Here is a 20,015-nt window from a genome sequence, read left to right on the forward strand (position 1 = left end):
ATCACTTGAAAAGCCAAGGCTCATGTTTATGCTTGTTGCCCTTCTGGTGATTCAACCTAAACATTTTAGTGACTTCATGAGCATGGTTTTTGAAGTTGATTTTACTGGTTATTTTCTCTGCATGAAACATGTTGTTTTGTTTTCCCTTCATAGACTCCTTAAGAGCCGTACAAACAACTTGTTGATTCCCATCACTTAGAAGTATTTCATTGTTGATGCAGGTTGCTGATACCTTTAAGAAGAGATAGTAGCAAGGACTTATGACCACTGTCCCTCTCTGGGAGAGCTGGAGGTGACTGGGATAAACGGGCAGGGAGTGGAAATTGCAGTGAAGGATTTGCTGTTCCGGAGAGAATGGAAGGTTTACAGATAGCTGCAAATAAGAATATACAGATAGCTTTTTATTTGCCAGATAACTTGCTACCAAATGGAAGTATCTTTCACATTTCTACCAATGTGTTGGCAGTGAATGGGGGAGTCAGAGATGTTGCCCTCAGTAGAAGAAATATCAGACTTTTCTTTGGGTTTTCTGCTTTCTTGCTGCTGCTGCTGCTGCTTATCACTTCAGTCGTGTTCAACTCTGTGCAACCCTATGGAGTGCAGCCTGCCAGGTTCCTCTGTCCCTGGGATTCTCTAGGCAGGAGTACTGGAGTGGGTTGCCATGCTGGCCTCCTGGGGATCTTCCTGACCCAGGGATCAAACCCAGGTCTCTTGTACTGCAGGCTGCAGGCAGGCTCTTTACTGCTGAGCCATCAGGGAAGCCCCCTTCTGCTTCCTTGCTGCTGCTGCTGCTTAGTCACTTCAGTCGTGTTCGACTCTGTGCGACCCCATAGACGGCAGCCCACCAGGCTCCCCTGTCCCTGGGATTCTCCAGGCAAGAACACTGGAGTGGGTTGCCATTTCCTTCTCCAATGCGTGAAAGTGAAGTCGCTCAGTCGTGTCCAACTCTTCCCAACGCCATGGACTGCAGCCTACCAGGCTCCTCCATCCATGGGATTTTCCAGGCAAGAGTACTGGAATGGGGTGCCACTGCCTTCTCCTTACTGTTAGCTAAATCTCTCAGTTTAACTACATATAGGAAGATGTTGAAAGCTGTGTTTATTCTATATCTGCTTCTACACCAGCAACTGCGATGTTAGAGAAAATTTAATTGGCATCTAACAGAAATCATGTTAGCTTATAAAAGTCATAGAATCTTAAAGATTTGGAGGCAGGAAGAACCTAAGAGGGTTTGTAATACAGCCTCTTCAATTTCACAAATGAGCAAAATGGCCCAGGGAGGCTGAGCCCATCTCTTCCAGAGTCCTCTGAGAGGGCTTTGGTCAGCATTTTGCATGATGGTGATTTGAAGAGATCTATAGCACCTTTCGATTGCTGTAGACGTAAGTGAATTGTCTTGCTCCCCTTTGTAAGCTGAGGAAAATACAGACCAAAGTAAAACTCTGGCAAATCCCAAGAGAAGAGAAGCCGGTAGTACTCAAGTTAATGTACTGGCGCTCTGTGTTTGGTGCTGAGTGAAAACAGCTTGATTCACTCCACTCAATTCCAAGGCATCTGACCAAGAACTCTGAAATAAGGATGACGTTATCAATAACAATAACAACAACAGTCACCAGGGCGGGATGGTATCTTGCCCCTAAGCCAAGAGACAGCACCGCAATACTGAGACCCCACCGCCCTGTGGGGTTTGAGAGAGGAACTGCTGGATTCAGGATTTCATGTTTCTCGGAGCGATGCTCCCCTGGAGAAAGTTGAGCAGTTGGCAGGACGTGGAAAAGCCATCTTTGGCCGGCAGAGAGACCATTTCCTTAAGAATCCCACTTGGAAGCTAGAGTGCTTCATAGACAAGCCGCGCAGGCGGACGCCACCAGCCCACCCGCCCTCTCCTCCCTTCGCCTGAGAGACGCCCACCGCCCGGATAGCGCCGGGCCACGCCCCTGGCCCGCGGCTCACCCCACCCCGCTGCTCTGGGGGTCCCGGCCCGGCGCCTTTTCCTACCTGGCTCTCTCGGGTCCTCCCCCACCCACTGCCTGGCCCGGGGCTGGGGAGGGCAGGTGCGAGGCGGTTGGTTGGCCGCGCGGGTCCCCGCGGGAGGGGGAGGCGTCCGCAGTGACGGAACAGAAGCCGCGAGAGCCTCGGCGCTGCCCCCACGGCCTCGGCCGGGCGGCGGCCACTGGCGCGCCGCGGGTCGGGGGCGCAGCATCGGCGCGCTCAGGGCCCGGCGGGCAGTAGGTCCCGCCGCCGCCCACTCGCCGGCCGGCCGGGGAAGCCGGGGCAGCCTCCGGCCCAGGGGCGGCGGCGGCGAGACCCCGCCCCGCCCGGCCGGCCCGCGCCTATCGCGGTCCGCGGCCTGGTCACGCGGGGAGTGGCGCCGCGAGCTCCGGGCCATCGCCCGGCGGCGGGCAGATTCGCGGCGGGCCGGGACGGGAGCGGAGAGCGGGGGGTAGAAATAGGGGCGGGCGGGCCGCGCCAGTCCCCGAGCCGCGCGCGCGGAGCCAACCGAGCCACGCCGAGGGCGCCGAGCGAGGCGGCCGAGCCCAAGCACCCATGCTGCTGCCGCTGGCCTGGGGCTCGCTCTTCTTCCCGGGGCTCTTCGGGGTCTGCACCTGGGGGCTGCGGCGCGCGCGGCCCGCCTGGACCCACCACGACTGCGTGATGATCAGCACCAGGTACGGGGCGAGCCCGCGTCGCCACCCGGCTATCCGCCCCGGCCGCGCCCGCCCCGCGCCGAGCCCAGGGCGGAAAAGGGGGGCGACAGGAAGCGAGGGGGCTGCCTCCCGGGTCCTCGCCCCTCCGCGGTGCCGGCCAGAGCGCTCCGAGGACCCTGTGCGTCCTGCCCCGGAGGGACGGAGGAAGACGGAGGTGTCTGGAGGCGGTTGCCGGGGAGGGGTGGGGGTGGCCAGAAGCGGGGGTCGGCTGCCCGCGCTGATGACCCGACCTCCGACATCTACCAATGGCTTTGAGGGTCGGGAGCGGGGTGGCGGCCCTCGCTGCCCCGGCAGCCTGGGGAAAGTCAGTTTGCAGGGTTCTGGCTTCATGCTGTCCGTGAGACTGGATTGAGGGCGCTCTTCACCACCCTACCCCACCCCGTTTCTCTTTTCTGCCGCACGTTAGGCTGGTTTCATCAGCACAGGCTGTGTTGGCCACCGGGTCTGGGATCATCGTCATCCGCTCCTGCAGCGACGTGATCACCGACAGGTAACATCTGATGCGGATGCCGATTGAAAGCTACACAAATCACAGCCCCAGACTCTTTGGAGGTTTCCACAGTTGAGTGGCTCCCAGGCACTGGTTCTTTATCAGAGTAAGCCAGCAGACAGCTGATTAATGGGTGAAACTTGGGCACCATAGTTCGTTCCCTCCTCTCCTCACCTTCTTCAGCATCGCCAGCTTAGAAATAAATGCTAGAGAATGCCATTTAGAGACTTGAGTCTCATTTAAGGTGTATTAGAGGACAGTGTGGTCTATCGACCCAAGTTCTTTATGCGATTGATACATGTGAAAATTACTTACAAGTGAAAGTAAGGCTTTTGATGCTTTTAAATGACCTCCCTGGGGTTCTGCTCTGGACTCCAGAGCCAAGGTATGTCCAGGGTGGTTAGCAGAGCCCTCCTAAGGAAAGGAACAAAACACCTCATCCCTTTCCTTATAAATGCTACTTTCCTCTTTCCTCTGAAAGATGAAGGTGATGAAGAGTTTTCTGGAGCTTTTGGAAAACTGACTCCTGTGTGTGTTAGAGCTCAGTCCAGGGCTGGGGCAGCAAATGTGCATCTGGTAAAACATATCATAAAGACATGGACTTTACTTTGTATAGTATTTAGACCTGTGCAATGGTGGTTCCCACCATCTCACCCCCCACTTTTAAAGCCATCCTTTTCATTTGTCTTCTCAGAATCACTCTTTCTTCCTCACAGATAAATTGAAGAGCGGCTGTCAAATGTGCGGGGAAAGTTAATAGCCTGTCCTGATCCCTTTCTCATGGTGACTTGCTTTAATGCCCTGCTTTTTACCTGTTTGGACTGGAATGGCAGGGGAGCCTGAGTGGGGCATCTAACTCACTGTGGCCTGCAGATTCCATGCCCAGATCTTACTTGGGATTTGTCCTGCCATCGTAATGTTTGTGCTTTTCTTCTTTTGCCTCTTTTTAGACAAGACCAGCTATTGGCAACACACTGTAGATGCTGAGAGAAGACAGGTCAAGTGACTGACTGCATACATCTAAGGCTAACAGCTTTTGCTTGGCTGGATTCAATATGTATTTTAATTGAGCATTTTCTGATGGTGGAGCAAGCTCCCTCACTCTAGTCTGTCAGGTCAAACTTGACACGCGCCTCCTTTGCAGAGATAAAGGCAGATGCAGCCCCACAGCACTCCTGGGCAAGCTGCAGAGAGCTGCTACACATTTCAGAAAAGAGGTCTGCACACGATTACCTTTCAGTTCTTTAGCCCTGTGTCTCAGGAGCTTGGGCATCTGCGTTTGGCTTTCAGGGTCCTTCTTTTGTGTAACTTTATGCCTTAGATTCATTCTCTGCTTGCAGAATGGAGACAGACACCACCCTCACCTTACATGGATGTACAAGGATGCTCTAAAGGCACCTAGATCATCTGGGGGCAGGGAATAAGCCTTCGGGATTCATAGTCTGTTCATCCAAATATGTTTCTATCATATGCCCTTGAACTTTAGGCCTTCATATAGAATGTCTGTAGGTAGGAGGAGGTGTCTATGAATCTTCCCAAATTATATGCAGAATGTGGTGTGGGGCCAGGGCTTTCATCATCATCTTAAAGAGATCCAGATCCTTAAAAGGGCTGAGAGTCACAACTCTAGGCAGTTTCTCTATTTAAGCACTTACTTTTGTTTGTTTGTTTGTTTTGGCCATACTGTGAGGCTTGCTAGATCTTAGTTCCCTGACCAGTGATCTGCCAGCAGTGACAGCGTAGGGTCCTAAACAGAGGACCACCAGGGAATTCCCTAAGCACTTACATTTGGACAGTACTTTTTACATTTAAAAGGACTCTCAGGGCTCACCAGTGGCTCAGTGGTAAAGAATCTGCCTGCCAATGCAGGAGACACAGGTTCAATCGCTGATCTGGGAAGATCCCACATGCTGCGGAGCAACGGAACCCATGCACCACACCTGTAGAGCCTGTGCTCTGGAGCCCAGGAGCTGCGACTACTGAAGTCCTCTAGCCCTAGAGCCCAAGCTCTGAAACGAGAACCATTGCAAAGAGTAGCCCCGGCTCACCGCAACTGGAGAAAAGCCTGCGCGGTGATGAGGACCCACCACAGCCCAAAATAAACACATATAATTTAAAAAGTAAAATAAAAGGACTCTCATCAGGAATTTCCTGGAGGTCCAGTGGTCAGGACTGCATGCGTTCACTGCCAAGGGCCCAGGTTCAGCCCCTGCTTGGAGAACTAAGATCCCACAAGCCATGGCGGTATGGCCAATAAGTAAATAAATAAAAGGACTCTCATACTTTTGACTTTCTAATCTTCACAATGACTTTATCAGGGAAGTAAGACAAGGATTATTATCTTCATTTAATAAAAGAAGTAGTTCAGGTCCAGGCTAGTGGTAGCTAAGATTATAATCCAGATTGCTTGCTAGTAAATCTTTGGGGAATTCTTCTGACAGCCACACTTTCTCATCTTATTGAATTGGTACCGTGTGCAAAATTTTAAAACCCTGGGATTCGCTCAAGGGGAGAGGTCAGTTATATTTCAGCTGAGCTTCTAGTAGCTGTTCATAGTTGTTTTAATTGGGATTGCTTCAAGAAAGGGGTGGAGACCACAGATGGGCAGTAGAATAAATATTGCATCTTTTTTTACCTCCGTGGAACTTGGCTGTTAATTTACCTGCATGAATATTAAATTTGCCATTACTTGTTTGCCTCTTTCACAGCTTACTCATTCTTGAGTTTTGCTGTGGTAAGTGTGGAATGATTCAGGAACCGGAATGTGAATGGCACTCTATATATTCCCAATGTTCCCTGTTCAGTGGATGGGCTCCTTTGGTTAAGTCACCCGGGACAAAGGTAAAGATACAGATGTGAGGCCCTTGGCACACCATGTGTCGTCTCTGGGATATCAAGCCCTGAACAATCACTGCAGGCGATTCTGATGTTTGGGTAGTCTCAGCCACATAACAGTGAAATGTTTCATCTACCAAACACGTGGGCGCACTGTTAAACTTAGCTGATTTGGTGAGTCTAATCCTTCTCCAGATAGTACATCATTTTAATTTTTTTTCACATATATTTTCTGTAGAATGGCTCTTTTGGGACCAAAATTTCCAAAATTATGTAGAGACTTCCCTTCAAATCTGCTCTGGGACAGTGATAAAACTATCATTTTGACTTAGCAAATATTGATTCAACCCCTTTGGACAAGTAAATGGGAACACTTGTCTTTTGTCCTGGGTTCTCTTTGGGTATCTGTCCGATGTAAGGTAGTCCTTGAGATCTGGGCTCGTTTCCAGACACGGTTTTCTTAATGAGTGACACCGAGTTCAGTTGTGCAGTTATAAAGAAAATGGCCAGGGCCACTTCCCAGAAACTCCCTAGAGTGGGGTTGCAAACAGATGTTAAGAGAAACTCAACTGCTGAGTAACAAGTGGAGTAAAACTGGAAATATTGGATTTGGGATGTGGGCCACCTTCCAAACCAGTTTCTTGGTGGGGCGATTGAATCATTGCTAGAGGTATCTACCTCAAAGTCAGCCTGTATTGCAGTACCAGAAAATCCATTACAAACGAGTAGGCAAATAGTGATGGCAAGTCACCGAAACACAGGGTGCTGAGGGAATCCTTGCTTTCTAAGCCTTTGGCACTTAGAAGTTTGCCCTGTAAATTTAAAGAAAGTTGTTCACTCGCCCTGTCAGTTCCAGCATCTTCACTGTAAAGTATCTGGGGTCAAGACAGCTGATGAGGTACAAAGCCAAAGCAAATGTGTTTAAGTGGAGGCTGGCTGTGAGCCTTCAGAGTTGATACCCATAATTACTTCCTGGACCGTGTATATGCTTTCTTTCAGGCACTGGCTTGCTCGAGAGTATGTCTGGTTTTTGATTCCCTACATGATCTATGACACCTATGCCATGTACCTCTGTGAATGGTATCGAGCCGGGGACCAGAGCAGCAAACATTCCCTCACCATTTTTCGAAACTTCCTAAGCAAAAACCGCCTCATGATCACACACCACGTGTTCATTCTGCTTGTCCTTGTGCCCATTGCCCAGGTAATGGCCTCCCGACAGCCACCAGGTCACTCGTTCCTCTTGTTGAACCGGGCACCCCGACCATCAGATTCCCCCTTTTCCTCCCCTTTGCTGCCTCACCTGCCGCCCTCCTGCCAGCTGCTGCCACAGTGTAGGGAGGAATTACATCTGAAACTTCTGGTCCTCCTCACTGGTGATCCCCTAGCCCTCAGGGCTTCTCCAGCATTTGTCAAAGGGTCTGCCTTTAGTTCATTGAAGATAAAAACAAGGGACTTCCCTAGTGATCCAGTGGCTAAAACTCCAAACTCCCAGTACAGGGAGCCTGGGTTCGATCCCTGGTCAGGGAACTAGATCCCACATGCTGCAACTAAGACCTGGCATGGTAAAATAATAAAAAAAAATTTTTTTTAAGATAAAAACCAATATACAACATAAAGACTGTTTAAAGAAATGAGAGTAGCTCCATCAACTGGTTATTTGCCCTAATAGTACACAGAGAGGGCTGTATACATTATTTTGATGTCACAAAAGCAGAGACTCTCAAAACAGTCTCTTAATTTCTTCCCCAATCTGCTTTTTTCCCCCCATAAAAAACCTCACCCAACAAGGAAGAGAAATGGGAATGCAGAGTGGGTAATGAGTCATTCCCGAGGACCTACCGGGTGACAGGTGCTTGGTTTAAAAACTCACAGCTTTCTAATAATCATTAGAAATTATTAGAAATAATTAGACATGAGTTCCCTGGTTGCTCAGCAGTATCCGCCTGCAATGCAGGAGCCACAGGAGACGAGCGTTTGATCCCTGGGTCGGGAAGATCCCCTGGAGGAGGAAACAGCAACCCACTCCAGTATTCTTGCCTGGAGAATCCCATGGGCAGAGGAGCCTGGCGGCTACAGTCCATGGGGTTGCAAGGAGTCAGACATGACTGAAGCAACTTAGCACACACTCAAGCAATCAGACGTGATAATTAGAGAGACTGTTAGCCCTCTATGGTAGATGAAGAAAGTGGGGCTCTGAGAGTTTCTATACCTCCCCTCGGGGGTACACTGTGCTGCTTTCCTGAAAGGATAAGAGGAGAAGCAAGAGGGCGTGATGTTGACAAGACTCTCTGTTGGGACCCTAACATCAAGCATGAGGCCTGGCACGCATTTTATGGAACTGATCTGGCTTCAGTGCCCTTGACAGGACTAAGTGGACACCCGAAAGTCCAGCGGTTGCCTTTGGACCCTGGGGATTCTAGGCACTGTGGAGGCCCCCCAGTGTGAGCTGGTCTGCACCGGCCCATTGAGTACTTCCCCCCACCCCCGCCCCCACACGGTTGCTCAAGGTTACCCTTTCCAATAGCCCCAGTTAAGAACCTTCCTTCCGGTGGCTCCTCAACCTCCATTACTTATTTCCCCTTTCCTCTTTTCGTCTGCAGAAGCTCAGGGGAGAGCTTGGGGACTTCTTTGTCGGCTGCATCTTCACAGCAGAACTGAGCACTCCATTTGTATCGCTGGGCAGAATTCTGATCCAGGCATGTATGGGTGGGGTGGCAGAAATAATGCCAAGGGAACCGACTCTGCTTTTCCTTGGAGATTAGGAGTGGGAGTGATTGGAGAAATCCCTTTAGTGCTACGAATAGTGGGGTAGGAGACCCCCTGAACAGACTTAAAGGTCAGTTGGTCTTCAAAGCCAGTGGGGGTGAAATTGTATGTTTGATTTCACATTTGATCCAGTTCTTTATGGTGGCTCAGACAGTAAAGAATCTTCCTGCAATCCAGGAGACCCAGGTTTAATCCCTGGGTGGGGAACATCCTCTGGAGAAGAAAATGGCTACTCACTCCAGTATTCTTGCCTGGAGAATTTCACGGACAGAGGAGCCTTGTGGGCTACAGTCCATGGAATCGCACAGTCGGACATGACTGAGTGACTTTCACTTTATATATAATTTTTCCTGGTCGTAAGTGTTTTTAAAATTGTTTCGGTTGCACTGGGTCTTCACTGGTGCTCTCGAGTTGTTTTCCTCTAGTTGCAGCGGCTGGGGGCTACTCAGCCTTGTGCGTGGGCTTCTCATTGTCGCTTCTCCTGTGTGAGGACTCAGTAGTTGTGGCACTCGGGCTTAGTTGCCCCGAGGCATGTGGAATCTTCCCAGACCAGGGATTGAGTCCGTGTCCCCTGCATTGGCCGGCGGATTCTTAACCACTGGACCACCAGGGAAGTCCACAGATTTTCTAATCTGCTGTTTCCGGGCTCCTGTCAGCTGGGTGGCTTCCATATCACTGCCGGAAAAAATATGGGACCGTAAGCATGTATCAATACAGCAGTACTTAATCATCTTTTCTACAAGTGTTGGAAAAGGAGACGCTTGGCCTGTACATTGTGGGACTCAGGCTGGTCACAACCCGAAGGTGACCTTGCTTTCTCCTTCCCTCTTCTTTTGCAGCTACAGCGGCAGCACTCCTTGCTGTACAAGGTGAACGGAATCCTCACGCTGACCACTTTCTTCTTGTGTCGGATCCTCCTCTTCCCTTTCATGTACTGGTCCTACGGCCGGCAGCAGGGCCTGAGCCTGCTCCGAGTGCCCTTCCACATTCCTTTCCACTGCAACGTGGCCAATGCTTTCCTCATCGCGCCACAGATCTACTGGTTCTCTCTGCTGTGCAAAAAGGCAGCCCGGCTCTTTGATGTTCCTCCAGCCAAAAAGGACAGTTGACGGCTCCCATGAGTCAGGCAGTGAGGCCGCCTCCACTCAGTATTCCCTGGACCAAATTGCAAATTGTGTCTCGGGTGGCCTCAGCCTTTTGGGTATTGTTCAGCAGATGGATTTGAGTTTTTCTAAAGGATATTCACTATCACCCCCCTCTTCTAACCTGCCCCTTTTGCAAAAGCACTTTTTCCCTTAGTAACAACTGTTGGATCCTGTCAGAGCTCCACTGGCAGCGAGGTGGTTTTAATGCAAAGCCCAAGGATCCTTCCTTGGGTCTTACCTCCAGGGCTCTGGGAGGTAGAAACAGGGGGTGTGGAGAAAGGGGTACCAAGGTGCTAAGCAGCTGGGCACCTGCCTGGTCCTAATATTGGTGGCTCTCCACCTTTCCAACCACTCAGGGCAGTATCTACAAGCTGGGCCAGCAGAAGCAAGTGATGACTTGGTTCTTTATGTAATTTTTTGTAATGCTGGCCTGGGAAAAATCACTGTGGGTAGGTAGTTTTTTTTATTGTTTACTAAATAACCCGTTGGTCCTTTGCCTCATTCTCTCATCCATGTGCCAACATAAATCCTGTCTACTGACTTCCAATCAGAAGTCTCTCTGGCGGGGTGCAGTAGGAGGCAGGGATGGGAGCCTGAAGCACCTGAATAGGTAGGAAGGCCCATGGGTCAGCACCTCTGCAGGCTGACTTGGAAAGACCAATGTCAAACTTATGAGCTTGTTGTCAATGGGTAAGATACTGTTCCCTTTTTAAGCACCCTCAAGCCCAGCTTCCCCCATATCCACACATACAGGATGCTCTTGTTAAAAACTACAGGGGTAACACAAGATGACGGCTGCTGAGCTATTCACTGGGTGACCCCACTCTTTGACACTCCTTTTCCTATGGAGTAGGATGGACTTCAGTATTCCAAACCGTGAGGTGTCTCATCTAGACGGCCTCCTGATAAGCCAGAGCTTGTGGTCCAAAGCCTGTTCCTCTCTGGGTTACCACCATTTAGCCACAGAAGGCTGGAGAGCAAGAGGGCAAGACAGCCCTGGCCCAAATATGTCCTGTGGACTGACTCCTACCTACCATTTGCAAATAGCATCCTCTGGTGCCAACACTAATTATTCCTTAACAGTAAGAAAGGATTTTAGAAACTGCTACCATAGAATTTCTTCCCAAATGGTAGTGAAAATCTAGATTTTTTTTTTAAAAGTGCCTTTTAATTCATTGTTGTCTGTGAACTTTTTAAAGTACTGAATGTGTGACAGTGTCTCAAATTTTGACTCTTTCGGTCTTTAATGGGTGCCATTTAAAAAAAATGCTGTAATTTTTTTACTGTTTTGTTTACTATTAGTATATCTTTACTAATCACCCCTGTGGTGATTAAATTGCACTAATATTTTCCAACTTAATTCTCATTTGTGAAATACATTCATGCCGACTTCCAGTAAGTGACTGTGTGTCTGTGTTTCTGGTCTGTGTTCTTATCCATGCAACTGGCAGAGGTGGGCTGTTGCGGGGAAGGGATGTGTGAACACTTTCAGCCTCTAGGAGGGCCTCGTTCATACCTCACTCTAAAGTGTTTCTGTAATTCATGGTGCCAAGGGTTCTCGACTTCACACCCAGTGGTCACATAACTTCAGGCCCTTTCTTCTCTTCCTAGGTGAATCCCAACTAGGAGTCAGGAGGGTGGAAACCCGATTGTAGGCCACAGACAGAGCCAGCCCACTAACCCGAACCCGAACCTTAAGGAAGCAGGAGGGAACCCGAATACTGCCTCACTATGATGGGGAGTATGGATCTGTCCTTCCTTGCCTCCCAATTAAACATCTCACCAGTCCTCCAAGTTCTGTAATACATCCTGGACAGCCTTAAATTTGCCTTTTCATGCCTCCACACACACCATCTTCCACTCCCATGTTTTTCAAAACCATGACAACCCATCCTAGGCAGAAGATAACTGCATCCATCCTTTGAACTCGTCTGTGCTGTGTTTACCAGTCTCAGTACAGCCCCTTAGGGACCCAGTGAATAGATGGAGTTAACATGCGGGGCAGAAGTTCTTAACTCAGGACACCCATTTTCCTGAGGTCACTGACCTACCCCCCAACATCTAATGTTCTTGGCCCAACCTCCTCCTTTTACAGTGGCTGCAGGCCTTGTGGGCACACAAATCACTTGGCTAAGTGGTAGAAGAAAAAGAGTCCTTTTCCTAGGTCCTGCCCTTTCCAAGACACCACAAAGTGTCTCTTAAGAGTTTCAGTGCAAAAGAACACATGTGCCTTATAATCTGTCTACCTGAGTGTTTCACCTTTAGACTTATTTCTGGGAGAAGTCCAATGATGAACATGTTCCCCCTAGCTAAGTGATCAGGTCAAGCTGAGCCCAGTTTCAGAGTGTATTGAGGAGCCAAGACCACTGAGAAAGACTCAAAAGAGGCAAGGTGAAACTCAAAAAGAATTTTATTACAACCTGTATGTTACAAATACCTAAGAAACTATTTTCTTTACACTGTTATTGTCTTATTTTGGGGCTTGTGTACAATTCCACATGACTGAAAAGTTTCTGCTTCTCTGCTCCAGTCCCCATCCAGCCCGCCAAGCGGAGGCCCGGCTATTTTCTGACCCATGGAGGTCAGAAGTTGCTGATCTTCTGCAGGAGGGTTTGGCGCCGCTCCTCAGGGCTGATGTTCTCGGCGATGGACTTTAAGAAGCGCTGCTCGTTTACTTTCTGGAGCAAGGAGCTGACGGAAGGGTTGGTCTTGCTCAGGGTTTCGTAGCAGGTGAGGATCTCCAGGGCCAAGACATAGAGAGGTTCACAGACCTCCTGGTGGACCATGGTCATGATGTGCAGAACATGGCAGAAGACCTGGGTATAGAAAAACAGGGTTTCCTGCGCCAGGTCCTGCTCTTGTCCTTGAGCCCAAGGGCCAACCGACTGTATCAACCGAACGGAGTCCAGGAGATTGGTCAGACTGTTGCAGAGGAGCTTGACCACATGGCTCCAGCCCTCCACGGGGAGCCAGTTATGGCAGCTCTGGCTGCAGAGAAACTGAAAAACTCTAAGCAAGAGGACGGAGAGCTGGAGCTCCTGGGCAAAGGGCTTCAGGTTGAGCAGAGGAACGAACTGTATATACTCCAGGCTGTAGGGGACGTGCAGGAGTTGCTTCTCCAACAGTCTCCGGGTCAGCTGGTGAAGGCACTGCCATTCCTGGGGGCTACACCATGGCATGACCTGCACCAGGGCCACCAGGAAGCCCTTGCTGAACAACCTGACCTCCTCAGGGTTGCCCACATCCACCACCAGGAGTGCGAGCATCTGCTCGGAGATGCTGCTGGAGATGGAGGAGCACTCCATCCAGGCCAGGAGGCCTGTGCCAGGCCCATACCCAGGGTGGGCCTGAGAGGTCCACTCGTCCTCAGAAAGCTTACAGATCTCAAAGAGCGTGGCTGGCACCTCGCACTTGAAGTGGCCCTCAAAGAAGCTCTTCAGTCTCAGGCCCACAGTCCAGTCTAGCTGCTCCAGCTTCCGGTGGAGCCAGGACAGGGACTTGACCCAGGTGTCCGGGGAGAAGGTGTGGGCGTTAGCTGAGACCACCTCACAGAGGAGCTCCAGGATGTGGATGGCCAGGTCCTTCCCGTCCAGGGGGAGACAGCGCTTCTCCTTGGGGAGCTGCCAGTATTTGCTGAAGCCATCAAGGAGCTGGCACAGGCTGAAGATGAGCGGGAACGGAGAGCAGGACTGCAGCCAGTATTCTTCCAGGTTTGTGCTCCCTTCCAGAGTCTGGACGAAGATCCTCAGACTGAGGTCCACCTCTTTGACCTCCAGCATCAAGAAAGGCAGGACGAACTCCTTTAGTACCTCATCCGGCTCGAGCAGAGCAGCAACTGGAATCCCCTGGGGCTTTGTAGGACTCACCAGGCAGCTCAGGAGCTCCAGAAACTGCTTCTCCTCCCGGGGTGTCGAGAGCTTGGTCCAAACCGTTTCTTTGAGGCAGGACACCATGAATGTGGTGGAGCGGTCTGGCCCCTGCTCTTCCATGAACCGGAGGGCGGGGAAGGCAGTGAGAATCTGAGCCAGGAACTTGTGGGTGCCGAGGTTGACCACAGCCATGCTGCATACCTTCTTCACCGTGATCTCCGGGTGCAGGATGACCAGGCGGGCCACGGAAGCAACAGCCTTAGCCAAGCCCTGTTCAGAGGCGCTCTGTGTGAGCTGGTTGAAAGTCGTGTTGAGGTCCTCCTGAAAGCCCTCCAAGTGAGCTAACAATTTCTCAGAGAGGCCCTTGCGCCCCCAGGAGAGCAGGACCCCCGAGAGGACTTTATTTTTATCTGGCAGAGAGAGGTGTGTGTAACACTCCAGGATCAAGTCGAACACCTGTTTGATCTGAGGTTCGGAGACGGCCCTGTCTATCGTGCCAACTTCCATCACCGTCTCCAGCAGCTTTAACACCAGGCCCGGCTCTCGGAAGAGAGCCCGGTTGTTGAGCAGGCAGGACAGCCACTCGTCCGAGAAGGCCCACTTCCTCTCGGAGGCGAAGATGTAGCACATTTCCATGTGGCGGTCCATCTTCTGCTCGATGATGGCCATGGCGATGGAGGCGGTGATGTCCTGCTCACCGCCCTTGCTCCTCACCACCCTATTTGTCTTCCTCAGGAAGTCCCCCACGCACTCTGCCAGCTCGGAGACCACCTGCCTCTCCTCCTTGGCCAGGCTGGTGGTGTCCAGGTAGAGCTTCAGGTTCTGGCTGAAGGAGGTCAGGCTGTCGCAGAGCCGGAAGCTGTCGTAGCTGGTCCCCTGGCTGCTCCTGAGCAAGGCCTGCAGCTCCTCCCCCCACTCTTGCAGCAGGCTGCGCAGGAACTCAAAGCCCACGAAGATGGTCTCGCTCGGCAGCCTGGCCAGGGAGGTCAGGCTGATGTCCCGCTCCGCCTCCTTCACCTTCTCTGCCAGCGCCTGCTGGTGATACGGGTTCTGGGTGTCCGAGTTCCACACGGAGATCACAGTGGCCAGCTTGTCCAAGTACACGGTCGCAGACACTTCCTGGGGATCCTCCTCCATCAGCGCAAACACGGTCAGCATGTCAGCCAAGTTGGCTAAGGCGCAGCACTTCATCCCGGGGCATAGGATCCTGTCCTGGATTTGTTTCAGCCCTGTGAGCAGCATGGCCAGCAGGGGCATGGTTGGACACACATCTGGATCGGACTTGAACCTCTTCGGGGGGTGGGAGAAGTCATCGGAGGAGGACAGGTACTTGTGGGCCATTGTCCGGAACTGGGAGAGCAGGGGGTCCTGCTGATTGCCCTTGTGCTTCATCATTTCCCACCAGACGTCGAGGAAGAAGGCCACGTCCTTGGAAGAAGTGTCGATAGTCATGTGCTCCAAAAAGCGCTCTAGTTCCGCACGGCAGACAGTGGTGGGCAGGGCCATCAGGAGCTGGATAAAGAGTCCAGAGGCCTCCAGCGACTTGAGCAGCTCAAAGAGGACCGTGTGATTGATGGTGGGGATCATGTTGCCCACAGAGAAGAACACATCTTCCTGCCAGCGGGTTTCCATGTCGGAAGGGGTGATGGGGTAGGGCTGTAGCACCTTGGCCCAGATGATGATCAGTGCTTTCTTCTTCCAGGCGAAGGGCTGGGAGCAGGCTGTGGCAGAGGAGATCTCCCTCAGAGCCTCCACAATGGGCCGCCCAACGTGCTCCCAGTCAGACTTGGTCAGTTCGGCCAGCGCTTTGGGGCGGAACAGCTGCTCAGCCAGCAAGAAGCCCCCGTGCAAGATAGTCATTTCCTCACAGATATTCAAAGGTCCTGTGAAGACAGAAGTCCAACAGGATAGAACGTGGTGAAAACATTTCCAGAACAATAAGCAGAGGTTAGGGAGAGATAGCAGTTGGTTGTCCTGATTAGGGCTGTCATGATTAGGGGTACAGATGATAAGGGTTCTGAGTGAGATTGGTGGGAGCGGGGAAAAAGGGGTGGCTCCAGGAGCCGCTGCAGAGCTGGAGTCAAAGGATTTACCTGAGGAATCCAAAAGGACTCCCAGCTCTCTAGAAGCTTCCCTGGCGGCTCAGTGGTAAAGAATCTGCCCGTTAATGCAGGAGACTTGGGTTCAGTCCCTCAGTCAGGAAGATTCCCTGGAGAAGGAAATGGCAGCCCACTCCAGTATTCTTGCCTGGGAAATCCCATGGGCAGAGAAGCCTGGCAGGCTTACAGTCCAGGGGGTGTCACAAGAGTTGGACATGACTTAGCGATTAAATAACAACAAAGCTCTCTAGCCTGCAACTGGGAAGACAACAGGCACCACTGAACACAGGGAACACAAGAAATGGGCTGGGAGGGAACACTGATCAGTTTTATTCATTTGGAGTTTGAAGGCAGAACATTAGAGATGTCCACCAGTCCGTCTAGTCAAGGCTATGGTTTTTCCAGTGGTCATGTATGGATGTGAGAGTTGGAGTGTGAAGAAAGCTGAGTGCCGAAGAATTGATGCTTTTGAACTGTGGTGTTGGAGAAGACTCGAGAGTCCCTTGGACTGCAAGGAGATCCAACCAGTCCATTCTAAAGATCAGTCCTGAGTGTTCATTGGAAGGACTGATGTTGAAGCTGAGACTCCAATACTTTGGCCACCTCATGTGAAGAGTTGACTCATTGGAAAAGACCCTGAAGCTGGGAGGGATTGGGGGCAGGAGGAGAAGGGGACGACAGAGGATGAGATGGCTGGATGGCATCACCGACTCAATGGACATGAGTTTGAGTGAACTCCGGGAGTTGGTGATGGACAGGGAGGCCTGGCGTGCTGCGATTCATGGGGTCGCAAAGAGTCAGACATGACTGAGCGACTGAACTGACTGAATGGAAACAGAGGGCTGGAAAGTCAGCCTTGAAATGAGACTCAAGGCATCTGCCTGGAGGTGAGGCCCTCCAGCAAAGGATGGACCAGCAGAGGCTTTGGAGAGGAAGTGCTGAGAGAGAGAAAGAAAACACAAGGACAGGACCAAACTACAGCAGCCACCAAGTACGTACTGCAGGACACACCACTGAGCTTCTAAGTAACAGTACAGACTAGGAGGGGCCTGGACCAGGGCTGCGGGCACAGCTGCACTCAGACAAGTCCTGCCTCCTACTTTTCTCTAAACATCTTGTCTTGCAAATGGATTTCAAATGGTCTGCCTTTTAAGGAAACAATTCAATTCCTACATTTTTTTCCATCGAAGAGAATAAGCCGCCAAGGGTCCTGGTTTCTTTTGTAGAAACCAAGAGGAAAATAGATAAAAAAGACTGCACTTGATTCAGAAGAATCCTTCCTTCAGTGAGCCATGAATTGACATAGACTTAGCAAGGAAGGGGATGTTTAGACAGACATATATTAAATCCTAGCTCAGCCATTCAAAGACAGTATCATCTTGGACAGATTACTTCTTTGAGCTTCCCTTCTGCATAAGTGGGCACAATACAGACTGCACATTATGACTGTGAGGGTCAAATATTAACAGTATATACTAGTCAAGCCCTTGGCATTGGGTCTGTGCCCATTGGTGGCTCCCAAACCCATCTCTCAGGGCTGCTCAGGGTTAGATAAGATGTAGCTACAATGAGTCTGACATGCCTGAGCAACTGAACAACAATAAGAGTCAGGACAAAGAGCCTGAAACTTCCCTGGTGGTCCAGTGGTTACAACTCCAGGCTCCCAATGCAGAGGGCCAGGCAGGGTTCAATCCTGGTCAGGCAACTAGATCCCACATGCCCCAGCTAAGAGATCTCCCATGTCACAACCAAGACTGGGTGCAACCAAAAAAAGAACAAACCCCGATTAGGTGCTTGATGAACTCTGGTTCCCCCAAACCTTTCCACCGTGGGCAGAACTAGAATCTTGCCCGTATTCTTTGCCTTCCTCCAGCTCAGAAACATGACACAGAGCTCTCGAAGGTGTGTTTCCTTTACAGAAACACACCTTCCTAATCACTGTACACTTTCCTAAATCACTGTACAAACACTGCTCACTCTTTAATATTCCTGACTTCTCCCCTCTTTCTCAGGGCCAGTCCCTCGTGCCCCCAAGGACACAGCTTCTCCATCTTCATGGGCCAGGGTTCTATCCTGCCCTTTCCATTACGAGCATAAACCCACTGTTTTCTGCTGCAACCCACTGTTCCTGAGGGCATTCCTCCTGGCTGTGCAGAGGTAGAGGCAGGCTCCCAGGAAGAGCTGGGTTGCCGAGGAGTATCCCTGGGGGTTCTGGGCCTTCTTTCTGGCTCAGGCTGCTCTGCCAAGGTCCCCAAATAGGCTCCCTTTTGACTCTGTAAATTCAATTTTATTGCACTATCTGCTCAGTTGAGATGTTTGGAACTGGAAACTCACCTTCCAGGGACATTTGTGTTACCTGAAAGAATAAGTCCCAGAAGCAGTTAATAGTTGGGCAAATCCCAAGTGTTTTATCACTTATGGTTAACTGGTGCTTGTGAGTGCCCACTCCTTATGTTGATTAGTGCTTACTCTGTACCAGGCACTGTGCTGGTTGGTATGCATATAAGATCTCTTTTGATGGTCACATCAACCTTTTGAGGACCATTCCTGTTTCAGATATGGTAACGTTAAGACTCAGAAGCAATTTGCTCAGGACGTCAGAACTGCAAAGCAGTGGGGCTGGGAGAGAGATCACCGCAGCTGCAGGCTCCAAACTCTTCCAACTCTACCCTCCCACCATGGAGGAGCTGGCTGGAGGCAGGGACCAGAACATTCCTCTACAGCCTCCTAATACTGGCACACCTTAGGAAGCCTCACCTCAGCTCTTCCAGGACAGCCTCTGGGTCTCAGGCCCTTAAGAGCACGTCTGGCAGGAGGGGGGTGGCCCTGGGCAAGCAGCTGCATATTTATACCAGCTCCCCACTCCCTTCTCCGAGACCTGGCCTCTGAGTATTCAAGAGGCACGTGCCACCTCGGCTGCTGCAACCTGCGCCCACAACTGCTGGTCTGAAGAACGCTACTCCTGCGCAAAGGCACCAGGCTCGACTCTGTACACACGTGACCTCAGTGAAAAGTTGCTCAAACTCTGTGAAACGGATATGGTATCATCTCCTTCTATCCACGAGCACCTCAAGAGAGTCAGATACTTGCTCAAGAACTCAGCAGACGTTCAATGAATGAGACTGTCATGGATCCAAGCGGATTCTCCCAGGCGCTCCCGGAGCCCGGCCTTTTCCAAAGCACGTGCCCGAACCTGACAACTCTCGGGAACGCAAACTTCTTATCCGCTGGGCCCTTCACGAGGAAAGGGGCCTGGAGCTGGCCAGTGGCGGGCGGAGGAGTGGTGGGCTAGAGCCCGGCCTCCCGACCCCCGGTCTCCAGGACACCCTCGCCTTCCCAACTCCCTCCCCGGTCCGGAGGCCTCCCTGAGCCCAGGCCCGCTCAGTACTGCCTGGTCACCGGTTGTGGGACCGAGGCCCACGTGCGTCCGGGCCTGGGAAGCTGAACACCCACCTAGGTCCATGGCGGCGACTCCGGCGGCGGCACGGGCCGCCCCTCCCTCTCCGCGCTGAGAGGGCGACGTAAGCGTCACGGCACAATGGGCGGCCCCGGAGGGCGGGACAATAGGCCGTGCCTCGGCCCCAGCCCGCAGTCTCAGCTCAGGCTCCGGGCGGTACAGACCCGGCCTCCGCCGCCCCGCGCGCAAGCGCGGTTCCGCCTAACCGCCGGCGGCGTCAGGACCGCCAGGCCCACAGCGCCCCCTACCGGCCGGAGTCCTCCCACCAACGAACAGGCACGTACCCGTGCTCCGCCCCTCCCTCTCCCCGGGCCCCGCCCCCAAAGGACCGCCCACCCCCAGTCCCCGCCTCGCGCAGCCAGGAGTCAGTGCAACCCCCGTTTCCTGGGTTCCAGTTGGTCCTTCCCGTTAGCTCTGTCCTTGGCCTCGCATTCTCCAACATCCTGTAATCCGACACCCGCCACTGTTCACTCTCACTAAATACCCCTCCCCAGGCTGCCCACTAACCTGCATGGACACACCACTCCCTGAGAGCCTTCCTCCCCCGCAGCGGGGCTCCTGTCCCACGTATGGGACCACAGCATTCTTCCTTCTGACAGCAGCAGTTGCTCCATTATTTTCTGGCATCACAAACACCTTTGAA

General features: G+C 51.8%; 2 protein-coding genes across 4 annotated transcripts; one reads left to right on the top strand and one right to left on the bottom strand.

The window, feature by feature from the left end:
- Positions 1-1,843: 1,843 nt before the first annotated feature.
- On the top strand, positions 1,844-11,905 carry TLCD3A (TLC domain containing 3A). 3 transcript variants are annotated; one of them, XM_055577005.1, is made up of 6 exons: positions 2,011-2,669; positions 3,115-3,198; positions 7,033-7,237; positions 8,637-8,732; positions 9,642-9,671; positions 11,559-11,905. In XM_055577005.1, the coding sequence occupies exons 1-6, from the start codon at positions 2,548-2,550 to the stop codon at positions 11,571-11,573; spliced, it is 552 nt and encodes a 183-aa protein (XP_055432980.1). In that variant the 5' UTR covers positions 2,011-2,547; the 3' UTR covers positions 11,574-11,905. The 3 variants fall into 3 exon arrangements, with proteins under 3 accessions (XP_055432981.1, XP_055432980.1, XP_055432979.1); XM_055577004.1 differs by lacking the exon at positions 11,559-11,905 and having other exon boundaries at positions 2,023-2,669; positions 9,642-11,342; XM_055577006.1 differs by lacking the exons at positions 7,033-7,237; positions 8,637-8,732; positions 9,642-9,671; positions 11,559-11,905 and adding an exon at positions 4,149-5,832 and having other exon boundaries at positions 1,844-2,669.
- A 434-nt stretch (positions 11,906-12,339) lies between these two features.
- GEMIN4 (gem nuclear organelle associated protein 4) lies at positions 12,340-19,567 on the bottom strand. Its single transcript, XM_055577002.1, has 2 exons — positions 19,369-19,567; positions 12,340-15,699 (listed from the first exon to the last, which is right to left on the bottom strand). The coding sequence occupies exons 1-2, from the start codon at positions 19,376-19,378 to the stop codon at positions 12,530-12,532; spliced, it is 3,180 nt and encodes a 1,059-aa protein (XP_055432977.1). The 5' UTR covers positions 19,379-19,567; the 3' UTR covers positions 12,340-12,529.
- Between the last annotated feature and the right edge of the window lie 448 nt (positions 19,568-20,015).

Source organism: Bubalus kerabau, chromosome 4 (assembly GCF_029407905.1).
Source record: "Bubalus kerabau isolate K-KA32 ecotype Philippines breed swamp buffalo chromosome 4, PCC_UOA_SB_1v2, whole genome shotgun sequence".
Lineage (NCBI taxonomy): Eukaryota > Metazoa > Chordata > Mammalia > Artiodactyla > Bovidae > Bubalus > Bubalus kerabau.